Source organism: Rhincodon typus, chromosome 26 (assembly GCF_021869965.1).
Source record: "Rhincodon typus isolate 14 chromosome 26, sRhiTyp1.1, whole genome shotgun sequence".
Lineage (NCBI taxonomy): Eukaryota > Metazoa > Chordata > Chondrichthyes > Orectolobiformes > Rhincodontidae > Rhincodon > Rhincodon typus.
This window is the reverse complement of record NC_063357.1, coordinates 18697260-18715011: the sequence shown is the minus strand read 5'-3', so window position 1 is coordinate 18715011 and position 17752 is coordinate 18697260. Positions and strand designations below refer to the sequence as shown.

At 40.9% G+C, this 17752-nt stretch overlaps 1 protein-coding gene across 3 annotated transcripts in view; it reads right to left on the bottom strand.

Annotated features, from left to right (window-relative positions):
• The window catches only part of acaca (acetyl-CoA carboxylase alpha), a 269320-nt gene that overhangs the window by 208708 nt on the left and 42860 nt on the right, over positions 1-17752 (bottom strand). For all 3 annotated transcript variants that reach the window (XM_048612563.1, XM_048612564.1, XM_048612565.1), the window contains exons 9-13: positions 10472-10582; positions 8851-9060; positions 7160-7330; positions 6843-7004; positions 5818-5981 (exon numbers count right to left, since the gene is read on the bottom strand). In XM_048612563.1, the coding sequence (XP_048468520.1) occupies positions 5818-5981; positions 6843-7004; positions 7160-7330; positions 8851-9060; positions 10472-10582 (818 nt within the window). The remainder of the gene's footprint in view (positions 1-5817; positions 5982-6842; positions 7005-7159; positions 7331-8850; positions 9061-10471; positions 10583-17752) is intronic.

Below are 17752 nucleotides of genomic sequence, written 5' to 3'. Positions count from 1 at the left end.
CCAAAAATAAAAAATGAGACCCAAAACTAATCACTCAAAGAGTGGTGAATCATTGGAATTCCATACCCAGAGGACTGTGAAAGCTTAATTGATTATGTTCAAGGGAAAGATCAATTCATTTTTCTATATTAACAATGTCAAAGGATATGGGGACGGTGCAGTAAAATGGTGCTGAGGTAGATAATCAGCCATGATCTAGTTGATTGGTAGTGCAGAATCAATCAAACAAGTGGTCTACTCCTGCTCCTCCTTCCTAGTGTTCCCAAGCAATGGAACAATAAAGTTGAAACCAAGAACAGGCAGCTTTTGTTCCTGGTGGCAGAATGTGGGGACTACTACTTTTCCTTCTTTCTCCAAATTTCATTTGTTCTTAATGCTGCCCCATCTTTAATCCATTCTGCTTTTTCCTCTGAGCTAACTGCTGCCTGTAAACTTAAAATGTTCCATTCATCATCTTTGGCTTCTTGCCCTTTCACAGCTGCTATCGTTATCATTTCTTGTTCTAACATTGCTTTTGTTGCACTGTCTGCTTAATTGTTCCTGCTCTATTCAGGTAGCCGACTGTTTGTATGCTTTTACTTTAATTCCTGCTGCTTCTTTTGGCTCAATTGCTGCAGCCACTAGGTCCTTGACTAGGATCTCATGCTGAATTCCACCTCCATTCGAGGTAACATAACCTCATCACATGGCATCATATAGTCACGGACTACACCTAAGGCATACCTACTGTCTGTGTAGATGTGAACCCTTTGTCCTCTACCTAACTGTAGGGCAGCAGTAAGTGCTTTGCATTTGGCTGCCTGTGCGGAATAACATCCGTCTATCGTTTCTCCTGCCAAAAGCTCCCCTTTCAAATTAACCACGGCCCACCCTGTCCAGGTCTCACCATCATAATACTTCCATGCTCCTTCTACAAACACAGATTTCACATCTGGCCCCTCAAATGGCTCTCCTTTAATTTGACCCTGTCTCTCTTCTTCCTGCTCAATGAAGGGGAATACAATCATGTGTCTCTCCTTCCCGATTCACGTAGCTTGCTGGGTTCTCTCTATTATCTTTAACCAGTTCCACGTGCTTGTCTCCTGGCAATAGTGCAACTTCCCATTTGGCTCGTTGACTGTCTGCGATACCTCTCAGTTTGTCAGCTTCCAATAGCTAGACTATACTATGTGGAGAGTGTAATATCACCTTCCCTAGTTGTGTCAAGGCAGAGGATGTCGTTACTGCCCAGGTAGCACATTGGATGGCTCGAACACGAGTGCTGTCCCATTGTAATCAGATTCATTTTACCTGCGTAGTATCCCACAGGCCAGAGCTGGTCTCCGTGTCTCTGTAACACTACTGCAGATTGATTGCCATTGCTTTCGTTGCAAAAGAGGTAAAAGGGCTTTTTCAGGTCAGGGAGTCCTAGTGCTGGTGTTGAGGCCAGTGTCTGTTTGATCTTGACAAAGGCCATCTCCTGCTCAGGTCCCCATTCAATTTTCTCTGAACTAGCCCACCCTCCTTTGGTAAGATTTTGTAAGGGCCTGGCTTGCTCGCTATAATTTTCTACAAAAGTTCCTGCAGTAATTAAATAGTCCTAGGACTTGTCTTAATCCTGTATCAGTAACTGGTTTCTTCATCCCTAGTATTACAGTTTTCCTTTCTGTTGCTATTACATCTGCCATTGCCTGGTGGAACATAGTAGAGCCATTGTGGAACTCCTGTGGTAGCCTTGTCCAGGTGTATTGTCTGTTGCCTACACTAAACGCGAATTTATACTGGTGTTCAGGGTCTGTAGACACAGTCCAGAACCCGTTTGATATGTCTAGACCCAGAAAGATCTTGACTTCTGACCCTATGTTGTTTAATTATAGTGTTGGGATCTGCCACAATAGGCACTGTTTAATCTGCATATTTGTTTAGACCGGTATAGTCAATTGTCAGTCTGTATGATTTATTGGGTTTTTTTTTAAAATTGGGCAAATTGGGGAGTTAGTGGTGGAACCAGTTTCTTTTAGTATTCCCCGCTTCTCCAAATCTTTCACAATCTTTTTAACTGCATCAGTGGCTTCAGGTCAGATGGGATACTGTCTTTTAGGTGGGTGTACATTCCCAAGTATTTCAAACAGCTTGCACGATTAATCTTCCACACTCGGTTTTGGTGGTTGCCCATAATTTGGGGCACATCATTGCCAATTTGTGACAGGGGTTCTTGGGATCACATTCCCACTCTATTGTGGTAGTGCACACACTTACAAGGAGGCATGCAATCCTTGACTTTCTAAATTTAAACTGGCAAGTCCATTTAATTTTGGCTTCTCGCACATCAATTATGGGTCCAAATTGTTCCACTATCTTTAGTATTTTTATACACATAAATACAAACATCAATTACACAATCAGCAATTTTTATTTCAATCAGTGGGCTGAGAGTGGTCAGTTGGGGGCCGATGCTCACTCCCTGTGTTTAAAGTTTTATTTGTTAATGGTAAATCCAAATCTGTAATAGAGATAGAGGCTCCAACGTCTATTAACATACTGCACTGCCAGCCCCCTAACAGCGCGTTTACATACGTGGTTATCCCCTTCCCTTTGTCCAAAGGCCACTACTCATCATTTGTCCATGATTAGTTCTGCAACTCTGCTGCTGTGAGTTGTATGATAGTCTGCTCACTGCTGTTGCCATTGACAAATTGGCTGTTTAAATCCTTGTCCCTGCATGCCTTCATGTCGGAACCAAAAGTTCTCACATTTCTTATTGGGACAGTTCTTGGCGAAGTGCCCATCTTTATTGCACACGAAACACACCTCTTTTTATTTGTGACCCACAGGCTCCCTGTTGGTATGTGTTCCCTGTAACAACTGCTGCTAACTTCTTAGCATTCCCTTGGTTAATTTCTGCTCATAGCTCAATTAGGTACTTTCTTAATTTGTGTTTGTTTTAATCCTTCAGTTCTACCTGCAGATTACTTCACCCGGTAGCAGCAAAATAACACCATACATGGATTCAAAATTTCTAAGAAAGTATCCATCCATTCCACATCAAGCAAAATGGATTAATTAGTATTCTACTACAGAAAATGGAAAGAGCGGCGTAAACTCTTGTATGTAATTACGTCATCCATTACTCCTCCTTCTGCAAAATAGATGTTATACTTTAGGAAAAAACCCACCACCGTTGTTAAATTTGCCTTTCCTAATTCCTTTATCAGCTTTCTCAGATTTTAGAGCTTACCATTAGAATTTTGTTCAATGAGAATTGCATTTCCAAGATTCCAAATTTCCTATTACAATGAGCAAACCTTAAATTCCAGAATTAAAGATTCGCTCGTGTTAGAACAGTATTTGGAAGTTCACTCTGGCCGGAAAGTGAAATTCCAAACATGGTAATTTATGGAATTAAAATTTACTCAAAACCAAACATAGCATGGAGCCAATTCTAAAAAGGTGAATTTTTATCAAGCTTTATGAATCATCCTTTTAAAAATCAACATTTTGTCACAGATTTCTGCGACACGCAACCACTGATCGTTTCTTAAACGGACATTACATTAACCATATGTGCTCTCTACTGGCTCACACATGGCACATATCACACTTTTAAATCACCAAACATTCCCAAAATGCAAACTAAGGCATCCCAGGATTTTTGAGCTCCAGGGAACAAAAACACACAAATTGCACAGGACGACATTTAGCAGACAACAAAGGTGCATTCAAATCAGACCACAAAGAGTTAACCCATCTACACAGTTCAGTGAACTAGCACTGCACAGAAATTCAGTCTTTCGCCCTCTTTTTTATGAGCACTGCAGCAATCTCAGCTTGGTTCTGTGCCTTTTTGGCATTCTACTTAAACAGAGCCACAAAGATGATTAACCCTTTGGTCTGTTTCTCTTCTTTTGACCCAGCCAGAAAGCTTTCTGTTCTGATTCAATTCCCTCAATATTCCAACAGTCGTCTGTTATATCTTCAATTAAGGTTTTATTTTTCTCAAACACAGTCTGCAGAATAGACTGGTCTGGATCCCACTGGTTTTTCTCCCAGTTCTTTCCTGCCATTGTCCCAGACTCCCTGCCGACTGTGTCCACTTCTTTTGTTTTTTTGAGGATTTTCAACCTCTTATTAAGCTCTTTTCAATATGCTTTTCACATCCAAAGACTCGCCCCCTTGCTTTTTTTTTGCTTTCTTGCACCAAAGTCTCTCCATCTCCCTGTTTCTTGTACCGGAGACACCGGTCTCCTTTCTTTTTGCACTCGTGCACTTGAGACTTGTAGCCTTGCTTCTACTTGTGCGTTCCCGCACCGGGTGCCCATACCACCACACCTGTAATTCTGTCTCCTCCTGCTCGCTCCAATTAAAAGAGGTTTTTGGCCCTAACTGATGGAAGCTTCTCAGATACCGAGTGCCACACTACGTAAGAGGGTGGTAAAGAAACATACTCACCCAATCGTGGCCCAAGGTATGCCAGCTTCAAGCAGAGGATCCTGCTGACTATGCCAATCTGTAGGAGCGAGATTCTCCCAGCCAAAGACAAAGACTCAGGAGGCAGACAGGATACAGGCATATAGTGGACTTTTATTCAAGCAAAAACTGGGTTAGTGCAGGGAGAAGGCCAAAGAATCTTCCCCAAGTCTAGCTTTGATGTGAGGACGCAGTCATCCCCTTAATCTTTAGCTCAGATCAGAAGAGAGATCAATGACACGTTCTGATTTTTACGGTAAAAAGCAGTATTTTTATACAGTTTGTGTTACAATAATCAGATACAACATGGTTACTGTATCCTCCCCTTCTCTTCTCTGGTACCAATCCTGTAAAACACCTGATCAATGATGGACACTCCTATGGGCAGCCCTAGGTTCTTAGTTTTTTATGATACTTAATAATTATTGTAATCTCTAGGCCTTGGGGTCTTTCTATGTTGCATTCAAAAGTTACTGGCTGTCCTCTTTTAAGCCATGCCCCTCATTGTTTTTATAATTATTTCTATTAACTTTTTTTAAGCTTATCAGACCAGATATGCCAGGCATCTCTTTTAATATTTTTCCTTAGTGCATTTGTTATAAAATTTTAAATCTAGCTCTGTGATTATTTAAAGAATCATTGACTAGAACTTAATAATATTGTAAATAGTTTCAAAGACATAGCTAATTTCTGCAAGATAACTTTAGCTGCTGTTTTTATGGCCAAACATATTCTTAATGAGACTAGAATTAATTACTTATTGTGGTGATTTTCCAAGTTTTTAAAGTTACAATTTCATCATTTCTTCTGTGTTTTGTTGCAAAACTTCCAAAACTTTTTTAACCTTCTTTATCACTGTGTTTGCCTTCTTTGGAATCTTACCATTCAGATAATATTTTGTTTTGCCTTGGAATAATTTTCTTCTCAAAGGCCCATTGTTTTCACTTATGCTGCAGCAAGCTTTTTTAAAAGTCCAGCCATTTTGGGTCTCTTAAAAACAGGCAGCTCCAATAGTTCCCATCCTGTTTGGTTCCTAAACTGCACACCTCCCAACTAGGAGGTCATAGGAAGAGAGTGAGAGCGCACAGAGAAATAGGGGCACAAAAGAAAATCAGAAATGGTAGCTGAATGATGGGAGCCATTTACTCCTCATTGTTAATCAAAGGAACATTCGTACAGGTTAGGAAGCAGATAAGCCACCTACCAAAAATTCCTGATACAAAGTGAATCCAGATTGCTGAAGAATGGAAATTATGAACAAAAAAAAACACATTTCTTAAAGACTGGACAAGATCTCTATATAGTGACTCTATCAATATAGAAAATTTTGTGTAAGGTTTCAGTGAAAGAATGGTCAGGCAAAGTACTAACGAGATGGCTTCTTCTCTGTTTTCACCCCACGAGAAGCAATGTCCAAATTGAGAGTCTGCAAACTCATGGAGGCCTCCTGCTGCTGCCACACTGAAATAACCCCAGACGTTCTTACTGCTGCGGAAATTCAACTCCTGCACAGTGCCAGAGCTTGGCTTGAAACCCTGTCAGACAGAATAAAAGAACATCTGAAAATGGGAGTTTCACAACTGCATTACTTTCAATTGTATTACTCACTCATTTGCCACATCTAACCCAAACATGCAGATTTGTTACTTCTCATTCAAGTTGATTTAAAGTTCAGTCACTTTTGAAGTCATTTGTATTCGTTGAACACATATAGGTCTGATTTTAATAATAGGTACTCTTGGTTTGAGGTTGTGCAAAGTATACTAAAATTTATTGAAATATTATATAGAGACTCAAAACATTAGCCCACAGAGTGTATAACAATGTGCACAGTAACAAATAGAAAATGGGTGTGTACACTACCGCCTATCTTAGCCTGGTTATTGAAAAAAGGAAAAGTTACAGAACAAAGGGAACAAACTTCCATATTACAGCACTGAAGTGGAAAATGCAAGCTAAAGACACAACATAATATTGACCAGCTGTCATAATGGTCTACAACCCAAGGTGAATGAGTGCCTGGTGTGATAGCAATTACAATGCTAGTCTTTTATAAAAGCACAAACCATTCAAATGAAATTACTTCAAACTAGCCAGGAGTTTCAAATCTCAGACAGATCAGAGTTACAGCATTTCTCCAGAGGAAGGGAAGAAAGGGCAGAACTGTAACAGGCTGCAAATTTTATCCTGGTACATTTTAATACATAGTCTACACTTGTCAAGTGAACAATAAATGATGTGCAATTTTGAAAAAATCTGTAAATGTGTACACTTCTACAATATTTTGTGCGAGTCAGGAGCCTCGTAGGAAACTATGAGAGAAATTGAAGTTAAATAACAAAAATTGATCATTTTGCCCGTAGCAGAAAATTAAAAGATTAAATATTTCATTTGACCTCATCTGGATTCTCGCTGGTGATACGAGCAGCTATCACATGACCACGTGGGCAAGGAATGTTTGCTGAATTCTCAAAATCAATTGGTGAATCCCCCCACGGGGCAACTCCGTACAGCATCCGAATATCCTTGATTCTGTGTAGAGGGATTCCCATTGCAATCTGAGGAAAAATGAAAGAGCAGAAAGACATGTATCAGTCAAGCAAATTTAGCACTTTTTTTTGAGAAACTCAAGGAGAGAGATAAAGAGAAACGTACACTACCAATAGTGTGCAACAGAATTCCTAAAGTAATCTAACTATCACACATAACTCACCTGCAACTGTGCAGAAGGCAAGTTTACATCTGCCACCATTTCAGTACAGGGATGTTCCACTTGAAGCCTAGGGTTTAATTCCAGAAAGTAAAAACTTCCGTCTTGACTGTACAGATATTCCACTGTGCCTGCACTTGCATAGCCCACCATTTTTGCTAGCTTCACTGCACACTGGAAAACAAAACTTCAGCAATTAGTAGGTTAACAGTAAGGAGCAAATTGGTTTCCCAATAAGTAAGAATGCAGACAAGGAATTGTTTCAAGTAACTTCATTCAACATGAGAAACCTGTGATGAGTTTTATGGGATAAGACAGTGTGGAGCTGGAGGAACACAGCAGGCCAGGCAGCAGACGAGCAGGAAAGAAAGTTGATGTTTCGGGTCGGGACCCTTCTTCAGAAATGGGGGAAGGGGAATGGAGCTCTGAAATAAAGAGAGAGAGGAGTGGTCGGGCTGAGGAAGGTAGGTGGGATGGTGATAGGTGAGTGCAGGTAGGCAGTGGCGAGGATTGGTCAGTGAGGCAAAAAGTAACAAATTACAGATCACCACCTTAAATTTTTTTTTTAAATAAATCAGTCGATGTTAAGGGGACTTTTCAACTATTTCTATTTAGAACACTGAACACATTTTGGGGGAAGGTATTTTGCAAGGCATTAAACATAGAAAATAGAAGCAGAAGTGGGCCAACTGACCCTTTGAACCTGCTCCATCATTCATTATGATCATGTCTAATCGTCCAAATCAATAGCCTGTTCCTGCTTTTCCCTCATATCCTTAATCCCTTTAGCCCCAAGTGCTATATCCAACTACTTCTTGAAATCATATATTTTAGCCTTGACTGTTTTTCATGGTAGCAAATTTCACAGACTCACCAGTCTCTGGGTGAACAGACTCCCGCCACTACTGGGAATATCCCTCCTCCTTCTACCCTATCTCATCATGTTAGAATGACAGAACCCCCTCATTCTTCTGGACTCCAGCAAATATAATATTAACTGATTCGATCTCTCCTCATACTCAGTCCTGCCACCTCAAGAATCAATGCCCACACAGATATACATCTAGAAACAGCAAGTTTAGAAGTGGGTGATATATTAATCTTATATATTACCTAGAATGGCACATCACAACACCTTGAACACCACAGAGAGGAGACCAGCAGCTTCTCTCAATTTTACAGCCAGCACTGCCATCCAGTATAGAGACTGTTGAAGTTCACAGGACTAGCAGAAGAGCACCTCAGCTGAGTGCAAATGGATATTTGTCGTTTGCCTGTTCCATGTGCCCGCAACCTCAAACATCCATCTGCCTCGGTGCTCCTCTGTCCTAGGCACTGCTCCCATCAGCCTCAAGTAAGTAAAAAGCTAAACGTTTCTATTCTTATTTCACGTCACTTGCCTGGTCTCAATTCCATCAGCAGGTCTCACGCATCCATGTTGAGGCCTGTGTGCCTCACTTCACTCAGCGAACTGGCCTCAATTGTTACTATGCTGGGTCCCCATCCAGAAAGCCGCCACCCTAGCCCATCATCTACCAGTGCAAGGCTCTTTGGAAAAGTCAACATCCCTGGAAATTCATGGATCACAGATTCATAACCCCTTCAGTTGATATTACTCGGTTGCTTATTCCATTTGAAAGATAATTCATTTAAATAGGTCTCTCAGCGGTACAAGCTAGATCTCCTATACTCACCTTCTCCATGTTGTCAAACACTGATGAGGTAGCAATTGTTGCTGGAGCTTCCTCTATAATCTTCTGGTGTCGACGTTGAACTGAGCAATCACGGCCAAATAGGGAAATCGCATTGCCATAATGATCAGCGAGGATTTGGACTTCAAGATGGCGTGCATGTTTGGCAAGCCTCATTACAAAAATTGGAGAACCAGGGACCTCTGTTTGTACCTGAAAGAAAGACAGAAATGCCAATCTTCTCCTGAAAATATTACCACCAAATGGACAGGAACTGGAATCACTGGATGAATCTGTTTTTCTATTTAAATGGAAAATTGATGTTGACCTTTTCATTTTCAAGCTAAACCTTTAGGTGACCTGTACAAGAAATGCATCTGAAGAAAGTGAATGAAATGATAGATTGGCATCTACAATCATATAAGATACCAAGAATAAATCATGCCTGAAGTCCCAACTAGTATCTTGAGAAAAGAAAAATAGTGTCTTAGATAGGTGGTGGAATAGTGAAAAAAGGATGAGTGTTTTACAAAAATAAAATTATTGAAGTAAGGTGACATGTGGATGACCGTCGCTGGTTCAGTTGTGAACGGTCACATTTTTGATACTTCTGCATGGCAGTGGCGATGTGGGAGAGATTCAGGTTCCTTTAGGCAACTGGATTAGACGCAACATGACGAGACCTGCTTATAAATTGTTCTTCTATTTTTGGCCAAATTGGTGTATGGCATGGGCTGACATTAGACAGAACAATAAATGCTATAGGAGAGGAGTGGGTAATTAATCAGTTTCTACGGAAAGATCAACAAGATGGGCCTACCTCATCTATAATACTCTTTGTGCAGCAGAACAATAATACAGGGATTTGTTTTCAAGGAAGTAAGTCTTCGTTAAAAATTAGCTTCAAAGTATTTTTAGTGAAAATAAATGAAAAAATTTGATTGCACTAAATAAACAGCTTGATGTGCACACATCTCCAAGGCTGAGAGTAAAAATTGTCAGTCAAGAATTATGCTGTTTCCATGTTCAAACAGACCTAATCACACTTACTGTTAAAGAATAATACCAGCATGGATCAAAAGCAATCAAGATATTTTCTAAATTTATATTGAGATTAGCTTATTCTGCTGACCAACCCACACAAAAAGACAAACCACCTGAAGATAAACAGGCTTAATCCCTTCTAGCAATGTGTTAATTAATGTGAATTATTTCCAGTGCATTGTTTTTGGGACAGTAAAACAATTGCATTCATGATCAGGTTACAACTGTACACAAAGGACTGCTATATGAGCAAATTGACAACTGCACTACAAGAACAAGATATGTCTCAAAACATCCAAGAAAATCAAACTTCCATAACCAGTGAAACAGACAAACTTACATGATTACAGATCATCTTTCTCTATTACATACAAAAGAATCCAATGTAAATTTTAAGGAGACTCATCGGTTTCCATTTTCTAGTATCTGTGTTTTCACCAGCACCACAGAAATTATGACTTTATAAGCTGGTGCTGCGTCAACATTTTCAAAACAACAGTTAATGGAAGTCAGATCACACATGAAATTCACAGCATTATTCATCAGGCAGCAGAATTCATCTTTCCCGTGCATCACTGACCTGCCTGAAAAGATTTGGAAAATCCTCAGCTGTATTCACTTTTCTTATTCCTTTGCCACCTCCTCCTTCAGAAGCCTTGATCATCACTGGATAGCCAATATCTTCTGCAGCCTGGCACATGCAATAAAACAGAAAAAGACTGAAAATAAAATTCGACAAAACATATCAATATAGAACCACCAAATACATTCTGCAGAACTCAAGACCTAGTGAACTAACTAAGATAACAAGGTGTAGAGCTGGACGAACACAGCGGGCCAAGCAGCATCAGAGGAGCAGGAAAGCTGACGTTTTGGGTCTGGACCCTTCTGAAGATTCCCAGATTTTCCAGCATCGGCAGTTCCTACTACCTCTAGTGTGCTAACTGTCGGTATAACTAGACAAGGTGTGGTAAGACTTTAAGACCATGAAGTATAGGAACAGAATTAGGCCATTTGGCCCAATAAGTCTGCTCTGTCATTCGATCACGGTTTCTTAATCACATTCTTCTACCTTCTCCCATAACCCTTGATCCACTTACCAATGAAGAACCTATCTATCTCTATCTTAAATACACTCAATGACTTGGCCTCTACAGCCTATTGCAGCAACGAGTTCCACAGATTCACCACCCTCTGGCTGAAGAAACTCCTTCTTTCAGTTCCAAAGGGTTATCCCTTCACTCTTAGGCTGCACCCTCAGGTCCTAGTCTCTCCTACTAGTAGATACATTTTATAATCATACAGCATGTAAACAGATCCTTCAGTCCAACTAGTCCACACGAACCATGTTCCCAAACTAAACTAATCACACTTGCCTGCATTTGGCCAATATCCCTCTAAATCTTTCCTATTCATGTACTTATCCAAATGTTCTTTTGAATGTTGTAACTGTATCTGCATCTAGCACTTCCTCTGGCAATTTATTCTACGCACGATCCACTCTCCACGTAGAAAAGTTGACCCTCATGCCCTTTTCAAAACTTTCTCTTCTCACCTTAAAAATATGCCCTCCAGCTTTGAACTCTTCCACTTAGGGAAAAGACCTTTGCTATTCATCTTATCTATGCTCCTCATGATTATGTAAACCTCCCTAAGGTCACCCCTCAACCTCCTAAGCTCCAGTGAAAATAGTCCCAGCTTGTCCAGCCTCTCCTTATAACTCAAACCCTCCATTCCCAGCAACATCCTGGGTACATTCTTTCTGAACCCTCTCCAATTTATTAATATCCTTCCTGTAGCAGGGCAGCCAGATCTGCACACAGTACTCCAGGAGAGGCCTCACTAACGTCCTGTACAACCTCATCATGACATCCCAACTCCTAAACACAAAGGTCTGAGTGCTAAATGCCTTCTTAACCACCCTGTCGACCTGTGACACAAAATTTCAAAGAACTGTGTACTTGAACCCCTAGTGACTGTTCTACAACACTACCAGGGCCCTACCATTAAATGTGCAAGTCCTGTCCTTGTTTATTTTATCAAAATGCAATACCTCACATTTATCAAAATTAAACTCCATCTGCCACTTCTCCATGTCCACTCTAGCCAGGCCTTTCAGTATTCCGTAAGTTTCAATCAGATCCCCCTTCATCCTTCTAAACTCCATCAAGTACAGACCCCAGAGTCCTCAACCACTCCTCATGCGACAGGTCCGTCATACCTGGGATCATTCTTGTAAACCACCTCTGGACCCTTCCAAAACCACCACATTCTTCCTTGGATACAGGGCCCAAAACTACTCAATATTCCAAATGTGGTCTGACCAGAGCCTTCCATAGCCTCAGCAGTACATCTCTGGTCTTGTATTCTAGCCCTCTTGAAATTAATGCTAACATTGCATTTGCCTTCCCAACTACCAACTGAGCCTGCATGTTAAGTTAAGATGATCCTGAACGAGGACTCCCAAGTTCTTTTATGCTTCAGATTTCCAAATCCTTTCCCCATTTAGAAAGTAGTCTACGTCTCTATTCTTCCTACCAAAGTGTATAACCGCAAACTTTCCCACATTGTATTCCATCTGCAACTTGTTTGCCCACTCTTCCAGCCTATCCAAATTCTACTGCAGCACACTCCCCCCCAACTTCCTCAACACTACCTGTCCCTCTATCTGTCTTTGAGTCATCTGCAAACTTAGAAATAATGCACTCAGTACCTTCATCCAGATCATTCATGCTGTACATTAATAGTTGTGGTCCCAAAAAGGCCCCTACGGAACTACACTAGTCACAGGCTGCCAATCTGAAAAAGACCCCTTTATCCCCACTCTCTGCCTTCTGCCAGTCAACCAAATCTCTATCCATGCCAGCATCTTGCCTCAAACACCTTATCTTATCTTAGCAGCCTCCTGCAGAAATCCAAATTGATCATGTCCAATTGCTCTCTTTTGTCTAACTTGTTCGTTACTCCTCAAAAGGATTGCAACAGACATGTCAGGCATGACTTCCCCTTGGCACAGCAGTGTTGACTCAGCCCTATTTTACCATGCACTTCCAAATAGTCCACAAATGCATCCTTAATAATGGGCTCTAAAATCAACAGCCAAGGTCAGGTTAATTAGCCTATAGCTTCCTGACTTCCATCTTCCTCCCTTCTCAAACAGGGGTGTTACATTAGCAATTTGCCAGTCTCTTAGGTCCCTCCCTGGCTGCAGTGATTCCTGAAAGATCACCATCAGTTCCTCTACAATCTCCTCAGCTATCTCCTTCAGAACTCTTGGGTGTAGTCCAGCTGGTCTGGGTGATTTATCCGCCTTCAGATCCTTCAGCTTCCCCAGCACCTTCTCCTCAGCGATGGGCACTAAACTCACTTCTGCCCCCTGACTCTCGAAGTTCTAAGTTGCTGCTGGCATCTTCCGCTGTGAAAACTGTTGCAATGTACCTATTCAATTACTCTGTCGTTTCTTTGTTCCACATTCCTACTTCTCCAGCCTGGATCTATTTTCCAACTGTCCAATGTCCACTTTTTCTTCTCTCTTACTTTTACAGATCCAGAAAACTCTTGCAATCTTCTTTTATATTACTAGCTGGCTTACTCTCTTATTTCACCTTCTCCCCACTTACTGCTTTTTTAGTTATCCTCTGCTTGTTTTTAAAAGGCTTCATAATCCTCTGACTTCCAACTTATCTTCACCACATTGTATGCTTTTTCTTTTACTTTTCTGCTGTCCCTGATTTCCCTTGGCAGCCACAGCTGCCTTGTCCGCCACCTAGTATGTTTCTTCTTCCTTGGGATGAATTTCTGCTGACTTCTGAATTATCCCCAGAAACTCCTGCCATTGCTGCTCTACCATCTTTCCTGATAGGCTCCTCTCTCATGTCTCTGTAATTACCTCTACTCAATTGTAATACCCTTACATCTGATTCAATTCAGGCCCTCTCAAACTGCAGGGTGAATTCTCTCATATGATGGTATTGCTCCCTAAGGGTTCCTTCGCGTTAACTGACCTAATCAAGTCTGCCTCATTACTTATCAACAAATCCAGAATTACCAGTTTCTTAGTGGGCTGTACCATAAGCTGCTCCAAAAAAACATTTTGTAGACATTCCACAAATTATTTTTCTTGATATCTGCTACCAACCTGACTTTTCCAGTCCACCTGCATATTGAAGTCTCCCATGATTATTGTAATAGTTTTCTTATATGCATTTTCTGTCTCCTGGTATATTTTCTGTCCCACATCCTCAGAAATCACACGAAATACAAGCTTTCGGAGCTTGTATTTTCAAATAAACCTGTTGGATTATAACCTGATGTCATGTGATTTCTGACCTTGTCCACCCCAGTCCAACACCAGCACCTCCACATCATGTCCCACAAGGAGGTCTGTTCATCACTCCCATTAGGGTTTTTTTCTTTGTAGTTCTCAACTCTACCCGCACAGATTATATGCCTTCCGACTCTATATCACTCCTTGCTATCAATTTGATTTCATTTCTTACAAATAAGGTGACTCTGTCCCCTCTGTCCATCTGCCTGTCATTAGAATGTGTTTCCTTCGATATTTAGCTCCCAGCCCTGACACTCGTGCAGCATGTCTCTATGATACCCATCAATTTCAATCTTCGTAACAAAACCATTTGCTTTGCTTTTTAAACTGTGTGTATTTAAGTACAACACCGCCAGTCCTGCGTTGACTGCCCCCTTCTCTTAATGTCCCCTTATCTGTAGTGCCTGAAGTTAGATTGCTGACCCTTTCCATACTCTCTGTCATATTACTTGTTCTGGAAACTTTACCAACCTCTGCCGAGCCCTCCCCACCTTTTAACCTTTTCCATAATTTTCTATCCAACTAAAACCACCCTAATTATTTAGGTTAAAGCCCTAGCCACAGCCTGAGTTATGCAATTTGCTAGGACTCTGGTTCTAGCATGATTCAGATGGAGCTCATCCCATCAGAACAGCTCTCTCTTTCCTCAGTACTAATGCCAACGTCTCATGAATTCAAACCCATTTCTCCCACACCAATCTAAGCCACACATTTACCTCTTTAATCTTGTTGACTCTGTGCCAATTTCCACGTGGCTCAGGTAGTAATCCAGAGATTACTACCTTTTGGGTTCTGCTTTTTAAATTTAGTCCCTGGATGCTCATATTCCCTCAGCAGAATCTGTTTCCTTGTGCTACCTATATCATTGGTACCTACATGGAGCATGGCATTTGGATCTTTCCCCTCCCACTCCAAGTTTCTCTGCAGCCCAGATGAGATATCCTGAACACAAGCACCAGGCAGGCAACATAGCCTTTGGGACTCTCAATCCTGGCCACAGAAAACAACGTCTATTTCCATAACTATATTGTCCCCCCAGTACAGCTACATTTCTCTTTTCTCCCTCCTGGACCACAGTACTACGGTCAGTTTGCTCATCCTCTCTACAGCCCCACTCTCATCCACACAGGGAACATGCATCTCAAACCTATTTGACAAGCTCAAGGGCTAAGGCTCCTAGTAAACCTGATAGAACAGACCTGCAGTACTCATCTGCCCAATTCCAGTGCTAATCTAGTATTAAACACCAAGTTCTATCCCATCCAGTATCTGGACAAATGATTCATTGTTTGAGAACACTTCTGACTCAAATACACAAAGTTCCACTCAATCTGGATAAATGCGAGGTATTACATTTTGGTACAACAAACAAGGGTGTGGCTTATACAATTCATGGTAGGGCCTTGGGTAGTGTTGTCGAACAGAGGGACCTAGGGGTGCAGGTACATAATTCTTTAAAGTTTGTGTCACACATAGACAGGATTGTTAAAAAGGTGTTTAGCACGTTCGTCTTCATTGCTCAGTCCTTTGAGTATAGGAGTTGGGAGGTCATGTTGAGCTTGTACAGGACATTGGTGAGGCCTCTTCTGGAGTATGGTGTCCAGTTCTGGTCGCCCAGTTATAGGAAGGATATTATCAAGCTGGAGAGGGTTCAGAAGAGATTTACCAGGATGTTGTTGGGTATGGAAGGTTTCAGTCACAAAGAAAGACTGGATAGCCTCAGACTTTTTTCACTGGAGTGTCGGAGGTTGACAGGCAACCTGATAGAAGTTTATAAAACAATGAACGGTAAAGATAGAGTTAATGGTAGTTGTCTTTTCCAAAGACTAAGGGGCACATTTTTAAGATGAGGGAAGACAGATTTAAAAAAAGACATGAGAGGCAATTTTTTTTTTTTTTTTTTAAAACAGAGTGCGGTTCACGTGTGGAACGAACTCCCTGATGAAGTGATGGATGCAGATACAATTACAAGTATTTAAAAGACATTTGGATAGATACATGAATAGGAAAGTTTGAAGGGATATGGGCCCGGAGCAGGCAGGCGGGACTAATTTAGTTTGGGATTATGTTCAGCATGGACTGGTTGGACTGAAGGGTCTGTTTCTGTGCTGTATGACTCTAACTATAACGCATGGTACTTGCATATTCCTTAGCTCTCAATCAAACCAGTGATCCAGCATTATGGAGCCTCAGCACTGCTGGCGGCCCCAAGTTCAGAGTTTTCCTATTTGGTTTAGTTATCAACTGTACAAGTAGAATGTCACCCAAAACTCTTCAAATTGGATAATTTGGTATTTGTCCACAGCTGAACTACATGTCTACTAAAGTCCATCATTTACAGTAAGAAAAGAAAAATTCTTCTCATTAATTAATCAACATCACTATAATTACATCAACCACACACAATTTAAACGGAGTAGCTTTACAGTCAAAATGGACTGTGTAGCACTTGTTGTTCAAGTTTAACACAAGGCTGAACTTGCACTGCTTGGTATGCAAAATCAGAGTCTACACTTTTCTTTAAATTGTGCTTCACTCACAAGCAGAATATAACATTGCCTCTATGATTAGCACTAGCATGATGCCAGCATTACTTCCCAGATACCGGGTTTGCAGCATAAAAATATCTGCACATGTTTTAAAGTTTATTAGCTTTGAAGATCAGATGGATAGGGAAGAAATATACTTTAAATAGAATAAAACTGCAATTTTGTAGAGAAAATTGACTGAATGACAACTTATTTAGCATCTTTAACATGATAAATGGTGTCAAGGACCCTCACAGGAGTGCACAGAAGCTCTATCATACAAAATACTATAATTAATGAGGCAGGTTTTAAACAGTAGTTTAAATGGAGAACATCATTGAAAAGTTTAGGAAGGAAATTCCAGACATTAGTACCTATGTAACTCAGGGCACAGCCAGGAAATGTAGAACAATTAACATCAGGAATGTTCAAAGGGCCAGATTGGAGATGCGAAGACATCTCAGAAGGTATTAGGACGAGACAGGGAAGGGCCATAGTAAGATCTGAAAATAAGGATGAAAGTTTAACAAGTGAGGCTCTGCATTAGCACGAGCCAATATGGGTCAGTGAGCAGAGTTGTTCGGTGAATAGGATGTGGTGCAAGTTAGGACACAAGCAACAGTGTTTTAAAAAACCTCCAGTTCATGAAGGGTACAATGTGGAAGCCACTCAGGAGTGCATGAGAATAGTCAAGTTTAGAGGCAACAAAGGCATGAATTAAGATTTCACTGAATGGAATGAAATGAAATAGAGTCACAGACATTTACAGCATAGAAGGATGCCACTACATCTGGGTCAGTCAACAAAATCAGACTGCACTACAGCACATTTTGCAGCTGTTAGCCCACAGTCCTGGGGTGTTATGGCTACGCAAGTGAATATCTAAAACTGTTTAAATGTTGAGAGTTTCTGGCTCTACCACCCTTTTAGACAATGAGTTCCATACTCTCACAACTCTCTGGGTGAAACAAAATTCTCCTCAACTCTCCTTTTAGCCTTTACTTCT